This window comes from Cataglyphis hispanica, chromosome 4 (assembly GCF_021464435.1).
Source record: "Cataglyphis hispanica isolate Lineage 1 chromosome 4, ULB_Chis1_1.0, whole genome shotgun sequence".
NCBI classification, from domain to species: Eukaryota; Metazoa; Arthropoda; class Insecta; order Hymenoptera; family Formicidae; genus Cataglyphis; species Cataglyphis hispanica.
In genome coordinates, this window is record NC_065957.1 from 7,858,689 (window position 1) to 7,876,557 (window position 17,869).

Consider the following 17,869-nt stretch of genomic DNA (forward strand, 5'->3'; position numbering starts at 1 on the left):
TTTCATATTTCGACGATAAAGAAAAATAATTTTTATTTTCCACACATTTGCAACAAAAAGATTACAACAGTCGTAAGATTGATATGGGACATACATTTTTCTCCATTTAGAGTATCAAAATTTCGATTCACCAATATTATATCGATTTCGCGATATCAACCAAGATGTTTATTAAATAAAAAATATAAATAATTATTATTGTGTCGAATAAAAAAATGAAACAATATTTTATCTCGATTTTTTATCTCGATCACATATCTTTGTATTTTAGTAAGAAATATAGAAATATAGATTCAAGATAGTGCGTTAGTTAAGAAAATAATAATTACGAATAAAAAATTACAATATGTAAAAAAGCAATCTGTATTCTAATTAATCGATCATTTAATCATATTGAAATAACTAAAATTTTAATATATGTCAAATAATATTTTCTTGCGTGTGTGAAAAAACTATTTTTTTTTTTTACAGAGATACACACCCTTGTATCGCGTCGCCTGCGACCTAACACGAGAGACAAGGATCTCTCGCAAGCCCGCGCTTTACCCTCCTACAACCTACCACTTTATCCTACGGCAGTAGGCTGTAAAGCAAGGTAAGGCGCAACGATGAAGCAAAGTAAGACAAGGCAAGGCAAGGTAAGACACAGCAAGGGAGTCGGCCCCTCCGTGTGACGGGGCCCCTCTACTCGCCCCCTACACCGGGGTCCCAACACCGTTCAAGAATCATCTTATTAGAGACCCATGCTATATAAACCCAACGTGCTGGCATGCCGAGCAGTTACATACCAACTTTATTCAAAGCTGTGCGACGGAGAGTGTAACAACAACAACAATAACGACGACAATCGCATACATGTTCGTATACACGTACGCACGTGTGCTAACATCTTGCTGCTTTCGTTTTGTCTGTGAATATCCCGTGAGAAACTGCCCTCGGTGATATTTTATTTTGGCATTTATAGTGGTGCATCGTCACCGATCCTCGAGATCGACATTGCATTTTTTTTCTATTATGGAAAATTTTTTTTATCTTCCGATCAGTGTCCGATCATTTTTTTTATTATTTGTATAGTTATCTGTTTATTGTGCTTTCGAAAAGCACCGACACCATTTGAACGGCATTAAATTTCATCGGATGATATTTATGTGCGTGTTGTCGTTGCCGCAAAAAAAAATTGGATACTAATTTAATATTCTTAAAAACAATGTCGATATAAATAATATTTTTGTGTAAAGAGCTTAGAATTTACCAGAATATATATATAAACGTATATTCTTTAAAAGACGAGATAATTTATAGTAAATATAAATAGTAAATGTGAAAATAATCATCGTTCTCGTGGTATATGCCCTTTTCCATCGCGCGATCACGCATTTATTTTCACTCTCGATCGTTAAACGTCTTTCATAGTTTATACATTTCCTTGTGTAGCAAAAATCGCCATCGTATCCCTCTTTTCAGTAGAGTGCTAACTTCAAAAACTTTTTCACAGTGCGCATTGGTTCTCCCCTAGAAGGATTGTTGTTTCACCGCTAACGGGTACGCGAGTTAGCGAGGTTCCAGCACGTCGACCTGCATCACTTAGTGTGGCCGCAAGATGTATTATCTGCAGGTACGTGTGAGAATAGAATTCAAAGCCTGTACATTTTCATTTATGTTTATATTTATTTGTTACGTCGCAGTTGAAGACGAAATCGCGAGCTTCTTTCATATCGTGACGAATCCGCGTATGTTGTTTAGTAGGTGTAAAGTATTGCATCAGGGCTTGTTTCCGCCTACGTGTTCCGCGTTAGTATTAGCAATTAAGTAATAGAAATACCGTCAGTTTGAAAAATCGCATAAATAGAATTTTGCAAGTAATCTCATTATGAAAGAAAACCAATCATGAATCATGAATCGAAATATGAATTATTAAAAGGCTCTTGTATGTTCTTTGTTTTATTTATAGTCATCTTTCATCCGTTATAGTTATAAACGGCTATTTATAATTTATTGCCTATTAAAAGTGGTAATTCAATGATTAATAAAAATGATGACATATTTGAAATAAAAGCAAGTAGCGTTACTCAACACATATACTCAAGCATAATGCAAGTTCATTGATATATACACGAGACATTTAGATTCTTAGTTCTCTGATGATGAATTATCGCGTCCATCGTTTGTCAATTAATTTTGATTGAATATCGATAAAAGTGTAAATATATGTAAATACCGGAATCCGTTTTGCCATATCTCTCGCGTAATCGATTAGCCAAGATTATTACTTTTCCTCTTTGCCCGGCGCGACCTTTATGTCGTTTGTAAAACCACTACGACTCAATCTCTCAAGGAGGGCCCGCGAAGCGTTGATAAAATACCTTTGTTATAAAGCACTTACAGCTGTCACCTGCTTAATTCATTCCGCTTGATTAATCTCTTATCCGCGGCAAATCGATGATCGATTGGAAAATACGTTTGAGATGCCGATAGACAGCTAACTAGCTTTCGCGCGAGACCATCATCTCGTGAGAAGAGTCACGTTGACAACTCGACGAACAAATTTCGTTCGTGACAAAAGGGAACCTATTTCTCTCCAAGTGTTTCCCGAGGAATATCGCAAATTCTTCCCACGTATCAAGATAGATATGTCTTGTGAAAGAGAGATTGTTCTCTTATCGATAAATGTAGATTGGCTTCTGAAAGGATTAAAGTCGGGATCTGAAAAACGGATCGAAGAACAAGCAATCCGACTGTCATTGTTACAGCGTCTCTTATTATTTCGCCTTATTAAATATAAAGAAAAGCGATTACAACAATGGCCAGTGATATCATCTCGCGAGGCATAATATAAACGTCAGTGCGCGCCCACGCGACGCGGTTGCATCGCGGATTCATGATTTAAAGGACGCGCGATGACACTGTAGTCGCATCGTAGACGCATTGGCATTAATAAACCGAGAGGAGCTTACAATCGCATTTATCAATACGTATGTAACTTCTTCACATTTCGATCGATTACTGAAACGAAGTCGCGAAGCCTCGCGTTGCCGCGGGGCGCAATTTTATTACAGACTCCCTTTCCACTCTCGTATTTATATTTTATATTAAATGCATAAATACACATATACACACACATACATTCTTCTTTCTCGCGCCGATCGCGCGATCGTTGCATTCACGAAGTACAGGGTTAAGAGCATAATACAAAGGTCTTTACTGTCGCAATAGAGCACAGCTCGCCTGCTGCTTTTCTTCCAAGGAGAGAGAAAGAGAAAGAAAGAGAACATCGTTGACGTAATACACCGCGTACAACATTTATTGATTCGGTCTGCTCCTCTTTCACGTCGATTTTCTTTAACGTCACCGCGTGATCGAGAGAGAGAGAGAGAGAGCGAGAGCTAATTGCGGCGACGAATCGTCGCGTATCAACCGCGCTTTGTTATTACGTCGAATAAAAAAAGATAGGAATCCCGCGGCGCTTATCGTATGCGAAATTACAGGACGCGAACATATATTCTTTAGTTTCTTTAACACATACACACAGACGAATATTCCTTCACACGCACATTCAAACGTTTTCCTGCCATTTCGAAAAATTATAACAATAAGTTTAATCATTAAATTATTAATGAAACATTTATATTATTACATTTTATTTTTACATTTACTTTTATATTTTATACGCGAGAGAGAGGCAATATCAATTGATATATTATAAGATTATAACATTTGATGTTAACATTAAACTTTTTCTTACTATTTCTCTCCTGACTTATTACGCATTCTTAATGGATATTGTAATTTGCAATTTGTAAAATGTAATTTATATGTAGAAATTTTTCTGCAATCTGTTGTCAAATGATATCGTTAACTAATTGCAATACAGAAATGCAAATTAATTAATTTGCATTTCTGTATTAATAATTATTTTACAAAAATACATTATTATTATATAAATTATCTTGTAATTTATTGCTTTTTTTTGTATTGTATAATTTATCTTGGACTAGTAAAATTACGAACATTATAGTCATCGCGTAATCAAACGTAAAAGATTTTCTAATAAATCTTTAAATAGTATTTATATTAATTATTTCTTTCCTATGTGATTAATATAAAATTCAAATAAATAAGATTCATACAATCTGATCAACGATAATTAAATTTGATGCAATTCTAAATCTTTTTTACTTCATATATATAAAACATTCCTCATAATTTTTTGCTATTATATGATAAATTGCAAAAGTAGAACATTATGTGAATTAAATCAGATATCGTTTATTATCTTTATATTAATAATTAAGTTATTGATTTTAGCACGTATAAAAAATTATCGTCAAAAAAGAAAATTACATTTAGTTTATAATATCAATTTTCAACGATTTGTTATATAAACTAACATAATATTCACGAGGCATTGGAGACGATATATGAGAATTATTTTATCTATTCGACACATGTTTCATCACAGACTATAATTAGTTCCATCAATCTCATCAAAAGTCACAATACGCAAGATATGTTGCATTACGAGAAAAAATATTTTCTCGACGTCTTGACATACTAAATATCAAGCTCTCGGCGATAACAGAAGACGCGTTTGATTTATTAAAATTATACGCTCATAACACGATTCGCGACACGGCTCGCATTTGTAACTGATAAGTGCTTACTCGCGACACAAATGTCACCCTGCGGCAACGATATTGTGCGGCGATATTCAACACCGGATCTCTGAAAGTTGAGGAGTGTCCGTTTGCGCGGAGATGATATGCTGGATATAATTCGAACAAAAGATTCTACTATTAGACATGTAGCACGTTGCCATGGAATCGAGGCTCGACGGAAACTCATGTATCCGGCTATTAATCTGTCGTGTAAACCTACTATTTTGACCTATTTTTACAATATTCATATGCAAAAAGTTTAGACATTCCTTACAACAGAAAATAAGAATAAAAATGTATAATATTTTTATTGTAATTATGTTGTCTCTATTTAAAAATATATACATTTTGCGTTTGTTATAAAATATTAAATATTAAGATATGAAAGGATAGATAGATATGAAAAATAAGCAATGCGACGAAATTAAAATTCTGCAATATTATACATTTTTTAATATGCTATGCATATTAAAATTGCAAAGATATAGAATCTATATATGCACCGAATGTCAATACACGTCTACGCTGATGGCACTAAACTGTCATCAGGTTTACGACATCCCGACGGCTTATTACATGCGTTCTCGTTATATGGCTGGTCCTGGACGATTTCTCGAAATGTCGACTGCTGACATATGTTCCGATTATAAAAACATGTCTTCGTCTTGCGCATTCATATTGCAAATGACTGCGATAAACTTTTGCATCTCGAAATAAGTAATAGCTATATTTATAACTCGAATGTGTGTATATTATCACGTTTGTAAGTGTAATGCATCTCTATTTTATTTTCATTTATTCGGGAAATATGAAATTTGTGATTTAAGAATATCGAGAATAAGTTCCTCTATCAAATTTCAATAATATCTTTTATAAATTCAGTAATGTAGCACGTACGATAATTAATGAGTAATAAATTTAAGTAAAGGGTAGATCGACAAGAAAGAAGATTTATTCTGAAATTATAAATTCCTAATCTTTAAAATCGCAGAGAATTCACACGACTTTCTCTCACGCATGTGATACAACCAAGTATATAATGCCGCTCCAAGTCCTTCAAATTAATAAAAGATCACATATTATAGCGTAAGAGAGGTATTTCGCTCTTTAATAACGATAAAGAATATATCCATTTATTTATAATTTTATACATAGTATAAAATCATAGTATAAAATTGATAGTCGTAACGTTTAATTTAAAACAACCCCGGCATTCTTTTCTCTTTTTGTCTTATTATGAAAAATTTCTTATCTATATGTATATCGCGCGATTGAAAGCTGCTCCGGTTTAATCGTCAATTTTATCCACGCGAATGCCTTTATTGATACTGATATTTAAAATCACGGACAGATTACTTTGTTTCTAAAATCACCCTCGAGACTGTGCTAAGATTTCTATCGCTCGGAGAGCGTGTTTCTTAGCAAGCCCGACTTCTCCTGTGTAGCTGGCCGTGCTCTGCGTGACGGTGGCCAATGTTATTGGTGATCTTCCACCGGGCACGCGGCGCAACACATATCTGCCGCCAGAGCCGACGAAAGGCGGCTATACGTACAGCAAGCCTCCGGTGCAATTTCCGAAACCCACATCGAGCTTTCCCGGGCCGAGACCAACACCTGGTGTTCCCAGACCGACGCCGACCTATGGTGTGCCCAGGCCGACGCCGACCTACGGTGTGCCCAGACCAACACCGACATACGGCGTACCCAGGCCGACGCCGACCTACGGTGTGCCCAGACCGACTCCCACATCTGGTTTTCCCACCTATACCGGCCAAGGGACCGGCATTAACGGGAATACTATCGAGCCTGCTGTAAGTACACAAATAAATATCTTCCAAATATCATGTCGAGAGAAATGATTAAATGTTTGACAAATATAATCAATCATATGAAAGACTTTAAGAGAGAATTTGTATTATTTTAAATATTGTGATTATTCTCAGAATATATTTAACTCTGATATATCTCTCGCTATAGCACGACCATCATCATCATGAACCCGGCATGCCCTTCGACTTTAATTATGCCGTGAAAGAAGACGCTTTCGGCAACGATTATTCCCATAACGCTATTAGCGACGGCGATATCGTTCGTGGCGAATATAGAGTGCAACTTCCAGACGGCAGAACGCAAGTCGTGCGATACACCGCTGATTGGCAACACGGCTTCAGCGCACAGGTGTCTTACGACGGAAATCCCCGCTATGATATACCTCGACCGGGCGGAGATTTTCGAGGCTATTAGCTTTAGCGTTGTGTCTAGGGTTGTTCAATTTCCGTCAAATTAAAAAAAAAAAAGAAAAGAAAAAAGATTACAGCACAACGAATCATTATATTGTATGTAACATTCTAAAAAAAAACCATTAGGTAACAAAAAAAGGATGTATGGTGAAAGAAAAATGCTTACATAGCTTACATAGAGGACAAATGCTTGTTATATATTTCTTATGAGGATATCGATAACAGCATGCAGAATGTTTCAAAATTGGCGAAAAGTCCACACATAGTGTTATTTCTTGCAAAATTTTGAATCAAAATTTTTTCTTGCAAAAATGTCAAAGTAAACTATTATCTTTCACAATTCTCAAATTTTATCATTTGATATCTAAATATTTAATCCTAATTAAAATTCTGTTAAAGTTTATTTTCACTCAAATAATAATCAAAACATTACATTTTTGAATCTTAGTCACATTCAAAAAACTATTATTATGTTATTATATATTCTTGTGTGTAAATTTATACCTTATATAACTTTGCAAGAAATAGCAATATTCTTTTTACCAATTTTAGGACAAACTGTACATCAGCATGAACATCAACCTTCCTTTTCATTTCTTTACAGACTTTAAATAGATAATTAAAAAGTATAATTATCTGCGCTATTTAATCTGTGCTACACAATCATTTTATTATATTTTTATTTTGATTATAGATACTTGCAGATTAGTTCACGAATGAGAGATTGGATCATACTGATCTATATTAACTTTTTATATGGTTGTACAATAAAATCATATTTGTTTAGCACTGCTTTATGATAAAAATTTACAGATTGGAAGAAATAGAGAATATAGAGAAAATAAGAAATAGATATATAACATTCTTCGTTTATGCTTTTTTATCTTACTCTGCACTCTGAAAGTCGTTTTGTTTTCAATATTTGAAATCTTGAAATGAAGATTCTCTAAGGAATAGTTAGTATAGACAATTACTACAAATTAATATTAAATATACAAAATTAATTCGCGATTGAATTATGTAATGAGTCGATCACACACTCAAGAAAAATTGAATATTATAATAAAATTTAAAAATAACACTAATGTCCTCTTTCTTTGAAATAGCCAAATTTATGTAACTATAGAAATATTTTATTTTTTTTCTATAGAAATATTTTTATAATCAACTCTAGTTTTGATATTTGTTCTGATACATAATAAGAAACAAATGAATAAGAGAAATACTCAATTCCTATCAAATATTTTTAAAATAAACTTTATATCATTCATCAAATTTCCAATGGCTATTACTTACTATCAATGAAGCTGTACACACAGATTAAAGAGATTATTATAGATTTTTAAGTTTTCATTCCAATATATTAAAATATTAATATATCCTCTTAACTACTTTTGCAAAAATTTATTAAAAGTTTTTTAATAACTAATGAGTGTAAATAAAATAGAATTTTTATCATGTAATATTGGTATATTAATAAGTATAGGAATCAATAAATATATTATCAAACAGAATGTGTATTTGTGTATGTACATATTTCCAATCTAATTTGTATGTTTTGATACACACTATTTAAAAAGTTTATTAATCATATCCATACAAATGTGCTTCTGCATATGCTCTCGGCATGTCATCTGAATTTCTACGAATTCTTCTGCCAACTGGTTCTAGATCATTGTAACATTTTGTGAACACTCTTTCAATGGCTGCATTTGCTATCTCTGCTGTTACTTCGTGCACAGCCATTATTGAAAACTTAGCTTTTTCTTTCACACAATTCTGAAAAAATAACACATTACACATTTACATATATATTAAATTTAAAAAAGCATTCACAAAAAAAATGTTTTATCATTCTTTTCTAATAAAATCAATCTTTTAAAACAATTTACCTGATGTGTTGCTTTTATATTAATAAAAGACGAATTGCCTTGTAGTAGTGAACTCATAAAACTACAGTGACCGATATTTGCTGCTCTGATTTCTGTACAGGCTAAATGATCGATATTTTTCGTATCTAATTTATTACGACAATAGTCAAACATATGAATCATTTCATGTAACAGAACACCACGAACTACATTTTTTCTGCCTGCCATGTTTTGGCAAACAATTATCTACAAAGGAAATAAATTTTATTATTTACAGCATTTATATGACACATAATAATACATAATAAATTTTTGAAATTTTATTTTAAAAAAATGTTATATTATGTGACATAACAAAATATTTCATCAAAAAATATATAATATAGGATAAATTTTAATTAAATAACAAAAATATATCACCTGATTTAATTCTGAATCATATCCACCAGTTACAGCTGGATTACATACTTCGCAGGAGATATGTCGCCGGATATCTACTTCACTAAAATATCATTTATTAATAATGATTATTCATTACAATAAAACAAATAATTATAGATTTAATAATTCACATATATAATAAGCTACAAACCATCCAGAATTCTTTAGTGCTCCCAACATGAGTTTTATTATGGGACCTACAATAGAATATTAAAATAAACTACAAAGTAAATACAGAAAAAAATTTTTTTTGAAAAAGAAATGAACATATTTATATATTTTATATTAATTAAAAAATTACTGGATATTAAATTTCTCTTTGTAAAAAGCGCATATTCTTGATATATAATATTCTGAATAATAAGGCAAATTTTACACTTGTAAAAGAGTGTGAAAATAAAAAGTTTATATCTTTACTCTTTTTTATTCACCCTCGTGCATAGATAAGAGATATCGTACTATCTTTTACGCATCTATAAACATTGTCTTCGCATCTGGTTTTATCTATGGTTTCTCGTCCTTCAAATCCAAACATCATCTTCAACCAGTTACGATCTTTTTTAGTTCCTCTCCTTTCGGGATACATATCAGATCCCCATAAACCATTATTGGTTGAATTATCCGCGGCGACTGCTTCTTTATTAGCATTTTTCTTTCCGTCATCATCCAACTTTTCATTCTTCACTGTCATCGTCGCACGAAATAGAAAACCAACGCGATACAAATAAATCGAATTAAATAAATATAATTCTCACTATAACTTATCGTATATTATCATTCAAATATTCAAATGTATTTTAATACAATGCGATTTATTTTTAAATTTGAGGTTATAGCAAGTTACATCACATGCATTTCTTATAGAATTCAGAGCGGCCATAGACTAGTTTATACGTAGATTATATGTCTATGAGAGTGGCAATCTGATTGGATTTGTTCTTTATAACTAAACTGTCTTTTTCTTTCCACATTAGAGGAAAAAAGATAACTTCTGAATTATTATAATCAATTAAAGAACAAAGGGTGCGTTCAGGAGACACAAGATGCAACTGTCAAAGAGATGACTAAAATATTGCCATGATATTTTTCAAATTTCTCGTTTATTATCGCATCATTCATTATCGTTCATTCTATAAAAAAAATTTTACAGAAAAATGAATAATTTGAAAAATGGTGCGCTCAGTTTCTGTTGCACAAGTACTAAATGCTTTCGCGCATGTGCACAATTTTTTGGCATCCCTTAAAATACATAAAAGCAATAATAATCAACTTTTTTCTTAATAAATACTGTAAGAAAATTAGTTTTTAAAAATGCAACAAATTCAAATAAAAATAGAACAATTTTTTTATACCTTTAGAACCTATAAATTAAAAATTTTCTAATTATTTTTGCTTATATTGACATTTACATTAATTGTTATTAATTAAAAAAAAAAAATAAAATGAAAAAAATTATGAAATATAATATAAAAATGCATATTATAAAACAGCAAATTAATTGATTTTTTATCATAAATTTAATTCCTATGTAGGTCGTTGATTAAAAGCGTAGAAGACATTCACGCCTATTGAGTTTTCAGAGGGGCGGGACATTTAGAAAACAGCTGTTCGGTGGACATGTTTATCGTGCCGCGGATGCACGGGGGATGCGTACTGATTGCTTCCCGTCATCATCGACTAGCGAGATAACGCGGCGAAAATAAAATGTGATCGCGGAATGCGGGACACGGATCACGGTCGGATCACGAGAGCGCGTTTGGTGCCGCGAAAGCCGAGGTGTCTGTACATACGGGTTATGTTTTGACGATCCGCGCGTAAAATAAGATCATGGCACAGTGTAAGTTAACCCCTCGCGAGTTTATTGGCAATGCTTTCTCCCCGCAGATCGCCGTAGTCTGTTCGACCGCGGCTGATGCTGCGTGCCAAAAGAATAATCTGTCATTCGTCGAGTTGCTTCAACCCTTTTGCAAATTAAATACTGAAGGTAAGCCTTACCCATCGCATCCGTTCATTGAGAACATTTGTGCGCTATTAATGTATCTACTTGAGAAACTTATAATTTGATTGATATTTTGCCATTAATTGTGTGTGTCAACTTCTCATTGCATGTCGATTAAAATTTGGAACTTGATATTCTAAGATCTATACAAGTACATATATTAAAAACAGTGTAAACTTTCACAGGTCATTTTAAAGATCCTCAAGGAAACACTGTGACAATTAGAAATCTTCGGCTTTCTATACAAGATATCAATGCGCGACCACCAGAACCAAATCTTGCCAAGAAAATGTTGAATGAAGCAGTCAGTTCTACTTTGTGCGAACGCACAACCATGGTTCGCATTGGCTCGACTGAGTTAGATGTTCCCATTTCTGTACCTTGGTTTGAAGCATGGAGAGAAACGTTTCTCAGTGTCCAATTCCCATCGGATCATGAGTTTACAAAACACTTGCTTGCATGTATGATAGTTGTTTCTACAACAGAGGACAATCCGTTAGAAAAAATTCAGACTATGGGAGCACAATTGCATCAAAGTGTATCAGGAAAATTACCTAAGTGGTTCAACAATAATGCTCTTAGATACTACATCTTAGTTCACGATGCTATTCAGGATGATAGAAATAAGTAAATACATATCTCTTTTTTTTTATAAATTCATAAATTATTTTTTGTCACCAATGTTTCCAATTTTTAATTAAAAGATAACTAACAACTTTTTTACTAGACATAAAGAAATGTATAATGTATATGTATATATCTTTCAGAGCAGAAATAGTTTTTACAGAGATGAAAACTATTTATGGCGCTAACAATTGTTTTCTATTACAAATGAATTCGAGACCGCCAGGTCTTTCTGACGATAATACGCACTTACCTGATCCGTGGAGTCAGTTTTTGACAAAACATTCAGAATTGTCTGGCAATAGTGAACAAAACAGCTCGCCTCGTACACCCGCGGATATAAGCGGGTTATCGGCCATGCCGAGCGAGTTGACTACAGAATCTGATAAGTAAGTTTTTATTTTTGTTGAAGTTGTTTATAAATATACATTAGCACAAAAGCTTTAGATTTTTTATGTAAATATATTTATGAATACAACATTTTCTGTTACAGAACGAGTCAAGCTGGGACGCCACTAATGCCACACAATTCTATTACATTGCCGTCTTCGGATTTGACGCAATTAATTTCCGGGATTGACACAGTTAATTTCTCTTCTGAATTATCTGAATCGGCGAATATACAATTAGAAGTTGGACAAGAAGCAGTTCCTGTTACAGTTCATCCTCTCAGTCCAAACGATGACACATCGCAAGATTTCATTTCTGCGACTAATGTCAAAGGTCAATCTGTTACTACTAGCTCACCAATAAATACAAATGTTTGGGCGGATTCTCCGAATTATGTAGTTGCTCAACACGGTGCTCGTCTTTCCACTCAAGATTTAGAAAGATTACGGACGCTAATTACAGAATTCTGTCTGCGAAGTTTGTTGCCTTATGTAGAAAAGCAGATTGGCCTATTAAACGATGTAATCTCGAATAAGAAAGGGGTTAGTAGATCACTATTTAGCGCTACAAGAAGATGGTTTGGTACAAATAAGCCTGGTGTACCAGGTTCGGCACCTTCAAATGCTGTAATGTAAGGAAAAAATTGTTGGAGCTAATTACATTGAGACAATATGATTAGTAGTTATAAAATTTCATTTATATATATTAAATACATTTCAGTTATACAGCAGAATCGCCGGAATTGCAATTACGACGCTTAGGTGATCTGTGTTTCATGTTCGGTCATTATTCTCTCGCTTATCAAGTGTATCATAGCGCGAAGCGTGATTTCGCAGCAGATCAAGCTTGGGTGTATTACGCGGGAGCTCTCGAAATGGCTGCTCTAAGCGCCTTCATGCAAGGCGAAACGAATAGGAAGACTATCGAGTATATGGACGACGCGATATTAACTTACACGAATAGTTGTAAGATGCCTCAGTTTGCGACAAGGGCGACGCTGCTGAGCGCCGAGTGTTTGAAGGGTCGGGGATTGTATGGAGAAGCCGCGAAACAACTTATACGAATGACCAGCGAGGATTCGGATCTACGTTCGGCTTTGCTACTTGAACAGGCCGCTTATTGCTTCATCGGTCCGAAGATGATGCGTAAATACGCCTTCCATGCGGTTCTTGCTGGGCATAGATTCTCAAAGGCTGGACAAAGGAAACACTCGTTAAGATGTTATCAACAGGCGTATCAGGTAGATGCAATGCCTGTTAAATATCACCACGCTTTATCGGAAATTGCCGAATTACTTTACAAATAATATAACTACATTACAGGTGTACTATGAAAGAGGCTGGTCTTTGGCCGAAGATCACATCCATTTTACAATTGGCAGGCAGGCTGCATCCCTAAAACAAATTTCCGAGGCTGTGAAGTCGTTTGAAAAGTTACTTAATGCTTCTAGTAAACAACACGCTGTGCAACAAGCCGCGTTTTTGCGAGAGTTCTTACATACTCGTAATGTGAGTACGCACAAATGGATTGTTATCACATAAACAGTACAAAAAGAGATATCAGTATTGGACAATCTTTATTTATGTCCATTGTGTAGTTATTGTTTCAGGAAAATGGCACTAGTAAAGGATTTCCTATTTTACCTTTGCCATTGATAGATAGCAACAATATTAAAGTATTGTTTGGTCCTTTGAGTAAACAAAGTGAAAACAATATTCCGGCAAGTCACGTTACGTTTAATACCGAGGAGACGGACGATGCGAAATGGTGGAGAATGGAGGAGTTGTTGATAACCGAAGCGCAAGGCTCTCCACCTATGATATTTAAGCCGACAATCGCGCTGTACTCTAGAACAAGTAATAATAGTATAAAACCGAATGCAGTTTTAGACGAACCAGTGCATTATTCTATCGAACTGCACAATCCGTTGCATGTTCCACTACCATTGTCAGATGTGAGCTTACTATGGTCATTTACTTGCAATAACGAAACTATTATGAACGAGATAGAAACGAGCAATGATTCAAATCCGGTAGTCTCGACAATCATAGACGCAATTCTGTTGCAACCAACATGCAAACAGAATATCATGCTGTCTCTTATACCCAGGCGAGTGGGAGAATTGAGGGTCTTAGGTATAAGTTATAAATTGTCGAATCCGGCACAGAGAACAAATGATTCACCGGTTGCAAATTCGACCGTAGTTATCGCCGGTAAAAGATTGTTTGAGATTACACCGCCGAAATTAAAAAATATCAAGGAAAAACCTAGTACGAGCTTGTATGTAAAGGATTATCGATTGGAAGCAAATGTGATAGAAAAAGCGCCATTCATGCAGGTATGGATTTTCACGAAAATAATGTTCATGTTCACGCGATACATGCATATTATGACATTTATACTTTTTTTTGCAGATACTCTTCACCAAGCTGTCACCAGAAATGCTGTGCGGTGAAATACAAAAAGTGGAAGTCACGTTAAGAAATGTAGGCAATGCACCATTGACGAATGTGTACATCGCATCCACTGATGCCAAGCTTTTCACGTTAGAAGGCTCGGAGATCGATAAGAGCGAAGGTAAAGATCTTTATTAGGATATATATTGTTTCTACAGATGAAAAAAAAATATAGCTTTATATTTTCTCTATTCTATATAACATATCGAATAAAATATAAAATATCGAAATATCGAATGCTTGCAGATTCGACGATAAAGAAAAGTAGTAGATCAGTCACAAAGGTAGTACTATCAGCTTCTATGAATGGTGCATTAAATGTAGGCGAAATTCATAAAATGCCACTTTGGGTGCAAGCTCCGTATGAAAAGGGCACTCATAGATTAGATTTACTCTTCTATTACGAAAGCGTCGAACCAAAAACCACGTTGAAACATCGGTTGTGTCGACACACTTGGCAGTTGACTGTGTTAGATTCGATACAAATTACCGCGATCGCTGCTAGAAGTGGCTTATTCAAGGATGATTCGCCGACATTAAATCTAATAATGTCCGTTAAGAATACCAATCAAGTACACGATCCATCCATAAATGAAATTATGCTGTCCAAAGTGTCACTTCATAGCGCTGTTTGGTCCGCATTTCATTCTTCCGTTTTACCGCCAAGCATAAAGGTGCAACCCCAGGAAGTATTCCATTTGATGCTGAAATTGAAAAAGAAGACTGATGGTGAATCGATTATTTCCGACGTATCCTTGACTTGTGATGACAAAGGCCACGGGACATCAATTGACAATTATCCGTTTGTCAATTTTGTACAGAGACGTAATATTCAATCTTTGGATGTAAATGAAAATGCGAATGATGTACAGCAATTTCAAACGCAGCAAAATGTCGAGCACAGCTCTGTATCAGATATTATGGCGTTGAATTCTACGTTAATCGTTAAGTGGTGTGCCAATGTCACGGAGAGTGGAGTGGTCACCCGGATGGCACTCGGGCAACATCATCTCGAGCTTGAGCATTTGAACAAAACGTACAAACACCCGAGCGAGCCGCGTACCGAACGTAATGAATTTGGTGCTCGCTTGAAGATCTTTGGACCGGATCGAAACGTACCGGATATGATAACCGCTCCTGTTAAAGACCCTGTATGGGAAGCGGAATACTTGAAAAGTCTAATCTCTTATTCTCTCAGTCATCAAAGACAGATTATACACAGTTTTCAGCGAAATCGGTTATGCATTGTTCCTGTAACGATATATATACAGAATCACTCGAATATGCGACTCGATGTTAAAATAAGTACAATAGGCACTAGTAGGTAAGAATAACATTTTCTGTATTTTTTTTAACATTGCCACACTATCTTTTAACCATACATAAATGTATTTTTTTTTTACAGTGAAACCCATCTTCCAAATATTAAATCTCAACTGTATTCACCACAAGCTTCAACGTATTACAAGTACGCTGGGCATTCGTCAATTTATTCTAATGTTGAAGCGCGTGCAAGTAGCGTCGCAAAGTTACATGCCGTTTTGCCCAGCACAGGGACATACGATTTAGCAGCGCGAATAGAGATATCCGTTAAAGATGTAAATAGCAAAGAGTATGTCGCTCAAAAAGGCAAAATGGAAAGCATATGTATAATTAACGACGACAGTACATAAATATATAGTATCGCGATTTTTTAGAGTCATCATCGGATATGGAAGTATTTTTAGTGTAATTCGGAACCATTCCTTGTCTCTATCTCTCTCTTTTCAGTGTATGTACATGTCATATGTTCAAAATTGTTATATTATATTACAATTGATATTTTAATAACGCGTCAACGTATTTTTTACCTTATACATTATACATTATGTTTCAGTATCCATCATATTTTACACAAACTTTTATGTACTTTAATAAGTACGTATAAAAAGTACATATATATATATATATATACACACACACAAATTCAAGGTTTCTTGCTTCAAAATCGATTTTGTTTCGTTAATCTTATTAACGTAGTTATCTAATACTTTCTTGTGACCTGTTAGTCTTGAGCTACCTCATGGTAATCTATAAAGCAGTCAACTACATAGCAGAAATTTAAACAACTTTTTCTGTTGTGTTGCAATTGCAACTAAGGATGACTGCATATATATGGCTGCCAAATCAATACATGTTACCTTCTGTGAAAACATATCGTTCTTGGAACGTTTTTGTATAATCATCGCAAATAAGCAACTATCTTTTGTGCTATTTTCATTGGTGAAAAAATTCTTTTTTCTTTATAAGGGTGAGTTCTTTTTCAACCTCTTTTGGATATAAAAATAAATGTTTTTTGTTATGTTAAGAAGAATAAAAATATTTGTACATTCTCGGTTTTCCATGTAAAATCAATATTTATATTATTTGATGACTGTTAATTTAATTGTTTACATGACAACATAGAGAATAGAATTTTAAGATTAGGATTTTCAAACTTTTTCACAAATGGTAAATATATACACAACATATAAGATTAAATTTTTTTTTAAATAATCTGCGAACATTAGAAAAAACAAAATAAAGATAGACTTGGAGTCTTTTAAATAATAGACTTGTATTATATTTTTTGTACAGTGTATCTTTCGTAAAATAAGAATGGGTGTAAGTTTCATACAAATAATGAAACTATTGAATTTTATATAGACTAGAATATAGTGCGAAAAAGAAATTCTGTACATATCTTGTCAGATGTGAATTAAGTAAATAATGAGAGTTATTTAGCGTGCACTTTTAATAATTATAAAGATGACTATATTACATTGCCTTCCCATAATATATGCTAATCTTTCTATTAAAACATTTTTTAATTGTTCTGTTGTAATTAAATATATAATTATTCTGGGATGATTTATTCTTGTAAAGTATAAAATAAAGAGGTTTAATTTTCTGTAAAACATGTGACAGCATATGTTACGTATATAAAATATCTATTTTGTAAGTACATATAGAAGAAATGTATTATACTTTAATAATGCATTATAAATATATGTACAATTATGTAAATATATAATTAATATATCTAAATATATAGAGATGTAATATATTAATTTAATAGTATAGTCACATAATATTTTTTATGACTATGTATTTGTTTCTTTTACTTTGCATATGTTTGTTAAAAGACATCGAAAGATTTTTGGATAATAACATG

The 17,869-nt window shown here is 33.7% G+C and overlaps 3 protein-coding genes across 3 annotated transcripts; 2 read left to right on the plus strand and 1 right to left on the minus strand.

Annotated features, from left to right (window-relative positions):
* Window positions 1–708: 708 nt before the first annotated feature.
* LOC126849249 (pro-resilin-like) lies at window positions 709–8,171 on the plus strand. The gene is made up of 4 exons (XM_050590920.1): window positions 709–857; window positions 1,496–1,615; window positions 6,101–6,466; window positions 6,633–8,171. Exons 2-4 carry the CDS (start codon window positions 1,601–1,603, stop codon window positions 6,897–6,899), a joined length of 648 nt encoding a protein of 215 aa, XP_050446877.1. The 5' UTR covers window positions 709–857; window positions 1,496–1,600; the 3' UTR covers window positions 6,900–8,171.
* Window positions 8,172–8,394: 223 nt separating this feature from the next.
* On the minus strand, window positions 8,395–10,081 carry LOC126849232 (mitochondrial inner membrane protease ATP23 homolog). Its single transcript, XM_050590893.1, has 5 exons — window positions 9,667–10,081; window positions 9,359–9,404; window positions 9,187–9,268; window positions 8,788–9,012; window positions 8,395–8,674 (listed from the first exon to the last, which is right to left on the minus strand). Exons 1-5 carry the CDS (start codon window positions 9,896–9,898, stop codon window positions 8,480–8,482), a joined length of 780 nt encoding a protein of 259 aa, XP_050446850.1. The 5' UTR covers window positions 9,899–10,081; the 3' UTR covers window positions 8,395–8,479.
* A 718-nt stretch (window positions 10,082–10,799) lies between these two features.
* On the plus strand, window positions 10,800–16,506 carry LOC126849136 (trafficking protein particle complex subunit 8). The gene is made up of 10 exons (XM_050590715.1): window positions 10,800–11,191; window positions 11,392–11,833; window positions 11,974–12,219; window positions 12,324–12,851; window positions 12,941–13,460; window positions 13,543–13,728; window positions 13,818–14,558; window positions 14,635–14,797; window positions 14,923–16,000; window positions 16,082–16,506. Exons 1-10 carry the CDS (start codon window positions 11,035–11,037, stop codon window positions 16,347–16,349), a joined length of 4,329 nt encoding a protein of 1,442 aa, XP_050446672.1. The 5' UTR covers window positions 10,800–11,034; the 3' UTR covers window positions 16,350–16,506.
* Window positions 16,507–17,869: the final 1,363 nt, after the last annotated feature.

Excerpts from the sequence above, each read along its gene's own strand:
- LOC126849249 (XM_050590920.1), top strand. Across the intron at positions 6,467-6,632 it reads GGAATACTATCGAGCCTGCT|CACGACCATCATCATCATGA; the intron begins GTAAGTACACAA and ends CTCTCGCTATAG.
- LOC126849232 (XM_050590893.1), bottom strand. The coding sequence starts at position 9,898 with ATGACAGTGAAGAATGAAAAGTTGGATGATGACGGAAAGAAAAATGCT. Across the intron at positions 9,405-9,666 it reads TTATAGATGCGTAAAAGATA|GTCCCATAATAAAACTCATG; the intron begins GTACGATATCTC and ends ATTCTATTGTAG. Across the intron at positions 9,013-9,186 it reads ATGATTCAGAATTAAATCAG|ATAATTGTTTGCCAAAACAT; the intron begins GTGATATATTTT and ends TTTCCTTTGTAG.
- LOC126849136 (XM_050590715.1), top strand. The coding sequence starts at position 11,035 with ATGGCACAGTGTAAGTTAACCCCTCGCGAGTTTATTGGCAATGCTTTC. Across the intron at positions 11,834-11,973 it reads ATTCAGGATGATAGAAATAA|AGCAGAAATAGTTTTTACAG; the intron begins GTAAATACATAT and ends TATATCTTTCAG. Across the intron at positions 14,559-14,634 it reads AAAAAGCGCCATTCATGCAG|ATACTCTTCACCAAGCTGTC; the intron begins GTATGGATTTTC and ends TTTTTTTTGCAG.